The sequence below is a fragment of the Poecilia formosa genome, unplaced genomic scaffold, assembly GCF_000485575.1.
Source record: "Poecilia formosa unplaced genomic scaffold, Poecilia_formosa-5.1.2 Scaffold258, whole genome shotgun sequence".
In the NCBI taxonomy this organism is placed as follows: Eukaryota; Metazoa; Chordata; class Actinopteri; order Cyprinodontiformes; family Poeciliidae; genus Poecilia; species Poecilia formosa.
The window spans coordinates 287,424-290,705 of record NW_006800197.1 but is presented as its reverse complement, the minus strand read 5'-3'; the positions used below and the strand labels follow the sequence as shown (position 1 = coordinate 290,705).

The 3,282-nt window shown below is 38.9% G+C and overlaps 1 protein-coding gene across 1 annotated transcript; it reads left to right on the top strand.

Annotated features, from left to right (window-relative positions):
- Positions 1 to 786: 786 nt before the first annotated feature.
- LOC107838451 (uncharacterized) lies at positions 787 to 2,903 on the top strand. Its single transcript, XM_016680838.1, has 2 exons — positions 787 to 2,286; positions 2,409 to 2,903. The coding sequence occupies exons 1-2, from the start codon at positions 1,144 to 1,146 to the stop codon at positions 2,439 to 2,441; spliced, it is 1,176 nt and encodes a 391-aa protein (XP_016536324.1). The 5' UTR covers positions 787 to 1,143; the 3' UTR covers positions 2,442 to 2,903.
- The last annotated feature ends 379 nt before the right edge of the window (positions 2,904 to 3,282 follow it).

Here is a 3,282-nt window from a genome sequence, read left to right as displayed (position 1 = left end):
ACAACTCTGCTACATGGCTCCTTGGTTCCATGTCCTCCCCTGCCCACCCTTTCAGTTGGATTTCTTTCAAAATAAATGCCACGTGACAAAATAAGTGAAGTTCATGCTATGTTAGGACAGGAGACAAGATGTTTCCATCCCTGAAATTATGATGCATAGAATCACATATCTAAGTTTAAACTATGTTACAGAGTAAACACAACATGTTCTTTCATCAAAATGGCACATTTCTGATGTATTAAAATTAAATATGATCAGTACACTTAATGATATTAGTGATTAGGTAATGCATTCAGCAAGTACTTTTACTTTTATTACTTAAGTATTTTTAAAAGCCAGGACTTTTTTACTTTTACTTAAGTAAAATGTTAATGTGGTACTTTTACTTTTACTTGAGTACATTTTTGTCTGTGTATTTGTACTTTTACTTAAGTAAATTTTTTGAGTACTTTCTCCACCTCTGTNAGGAACAACATCAGACATCTCAGTCCAGAAATGTGCAGTTCTAGGCACAGCCAAGATACTGCGCAGAACCCTCAAGCTCCCAGGCCTCTGGTAGAGGACCCGAGCTCAGAGGATGAAAGAGACCACCCGCGGAGGGTCAGAAGGGAATTTTTTACTTATATATATATATATAAATATATATATATATGAAATTATTGAGACACAAGTGGTCAAAAATAGCATTGTGCCTTAAAAAAGAGTACATCATAAAATAACAGTGTATACAGTAGTTAGTTGTAGACTCTTAGTAAAAAAAAAAAAAAAAAGCCCTACATGTGCCCCTTTAAATCCTCGGCAGCCTATACTGTCCATAGCGCAGGCTCTGAATAATTCCCCTCACAATATGGCGTATCATTGATCAGAACCATTATTTACATTTTTTTTTCCACAGAGGATGCTCATTGTGCACGATTAGCCCTAGCAACAGTTACCATGCTGCTGACACTGAGGTTATCCAGAATGTTGAAATTATTTTTCCTTTGAACTCTGTGTCATGAGGCCCTTCAGAGAATGATTTATGATGTCACAGAGTCCATGACATCACCAAGTCATCATTACATATAATACAATTCTAGCACAGAACTCATTCGCAAATATTTTTTGTGAGTAACAGACGTGTCTGTAGTTAGCAAGTTCGAAATGGAGACGAAGCCTAAGAAGTGGTTGTCCTTTAGGGAAATATGCACAAATCAATTCCAAAAGATTTGTCCCACAAGGAATCCTGATTATTTGAAGAGGGACTTTCTCAGTGACCTTCTGTGGCAGGTGATTGAGAAAGTTGCAGATGAACAAACCCTGCCCCTCGTCAGAGAAACCTTTGAGAACGCCCAGAGTAAGCTCTTATGCCAAATCATGGCAGAAACTGGGAAGTTAGATCTGGACATCCTGTCAGGAATGTCAGAAGAGCTAAGTGAAAGAATCTTTCAGAGCATCGCCAGTGATTCCTTCCACCTCGCCAGCGAATTGCATTTGTTTGCACTCCTTTGCTTTCCAGAGTCATATCCAAGGATAGTAGAAGAATTCAAGTATCACCTAGAGAATCCCGTTCCTCAAGAACCCACCAACATGAAGAAATTTTTACCATTTGTAATAACAAAGCTCAAAGACACTTTTTTTGATGCAGAAAGCTTGTATGCAGAAGAAAACTGCCTGAGTAAGGATTGTTTGAAGTCCACTTATCCTACAGGGATACGATTGGTGGAAAACGACACAGAGATGGGAATGAGACATGGAACAGATGAACAGAGAAAAATGATAAATCTAGTTCTTTGGAAACTGATTCGTAAGGCTAGTTACAGATCTACCACAAATTATAGACGGAAGGACATTATCTCCGTCTATGAGAGGCTTTCTGGAGTTCTGTGGGAAGAACTGAAGGATCTAGATTTTATCATTTTCCCAGATATGGACAGAAAAATTGGCTCAGACATCTTCCAACTTCTAAGTGGAAACGAGGATGTGGTAAGAGATAAGCTTTTCCATCTCATGAAAATGAGCCACCCAATTGTTGACTACAAGCTTGTCGCTTGCTTCAAAAGAACTCTAGCACATCCCAGAAAAGTTCATCTCCCAAAAAACTATCTGAGAAGTGCTCTGAAAAGCACCTGTAAAGATGTCAATTCTGTTATGTTCTATCATAAACAAGTTCATCCAAGCATGGGAAGCCCAACCAACTGTGAAAGCAAGGACAAAGGTGAAGCCACAGATGTGGTCCCTTGTGATCTTCTTTTGAAAGATCTTGAATCACTCAATCTTGAAAACCAGAACACAACTGAATCTCCTGTAAGTTACAATAGAAGCAGAGCCTTTGAGGATTCCCCAAAGCCTCAAAATGTACGCATAACAAAAGTGGAGTGTGAAAACCAAACAGTCATAGAAAGTGTCATCTCTGGGACTGTGTGCAGAATGTATCCCGACCTTGCTTCGTCAATGAGTGAGTGTCATCCGATTTTCATACAGGTGCGTCCGTATAAGCCTGTTTTGGAAGATCCCACACAAGAAACCCCCGAAAGTCAACAGAACACAAAACAAGATGCTACAAATGTGAACCTTGGTGATCCTGCTTCGGAAGACTTTGAATCAGTCAACTCTGAAGGCCAGGACATAAATGAAGACTTTATGTATGTGAATGAAGGTGATATTGTCTTGGAAGACCTTGAATCACTCGATTCTGAAGGCCGGTACAAATATGAAAACCCTATATATGTGAAAGAAGGTGATCTTGTTTTGGAAGATCTGGAATGATGAGGAAACATACCATCCTAATCCTCTGAATGTTTAATGATTTTAACAATAATGTCCCTGCTAGCAAGGGATGTTGTCTGAACGCTCGTTGCTAACAGGGACCAAAATTACGAACATGAGTTCAGTTGATTAATCTAAATTCTTCTTGCAAGAATTATTTGATATAAAAAAAAAGTATGGCTGTATAGTGGGATCTTTTTGCATTAAGTGTGCATTTTGTCCCCTGTACATGTGTGGGTTCCCTCCAGGTGCTCTGGCTTCCCCCACTTGGTCCAAAAATCACAAAAGTGATCTTGTTTTGGAGGATCTGGAATGCTAAGGAAGTACATAATCCTAATCCTCTCAATGTTTTATAGTGTTTGATTTCAGGACTACGTTCAAAGGACTTTGCCTGAAAGTTCCTTGCTATTTGGGTCCAAAATCATAAAAGTGATTTTGGACTCAAATAAAAGCGTAACACCCATGTCTCCATTCACACCATCAGTTATCAACGTTTTACATAATTTACCATGCACTTAGGCATGTAAAACAACA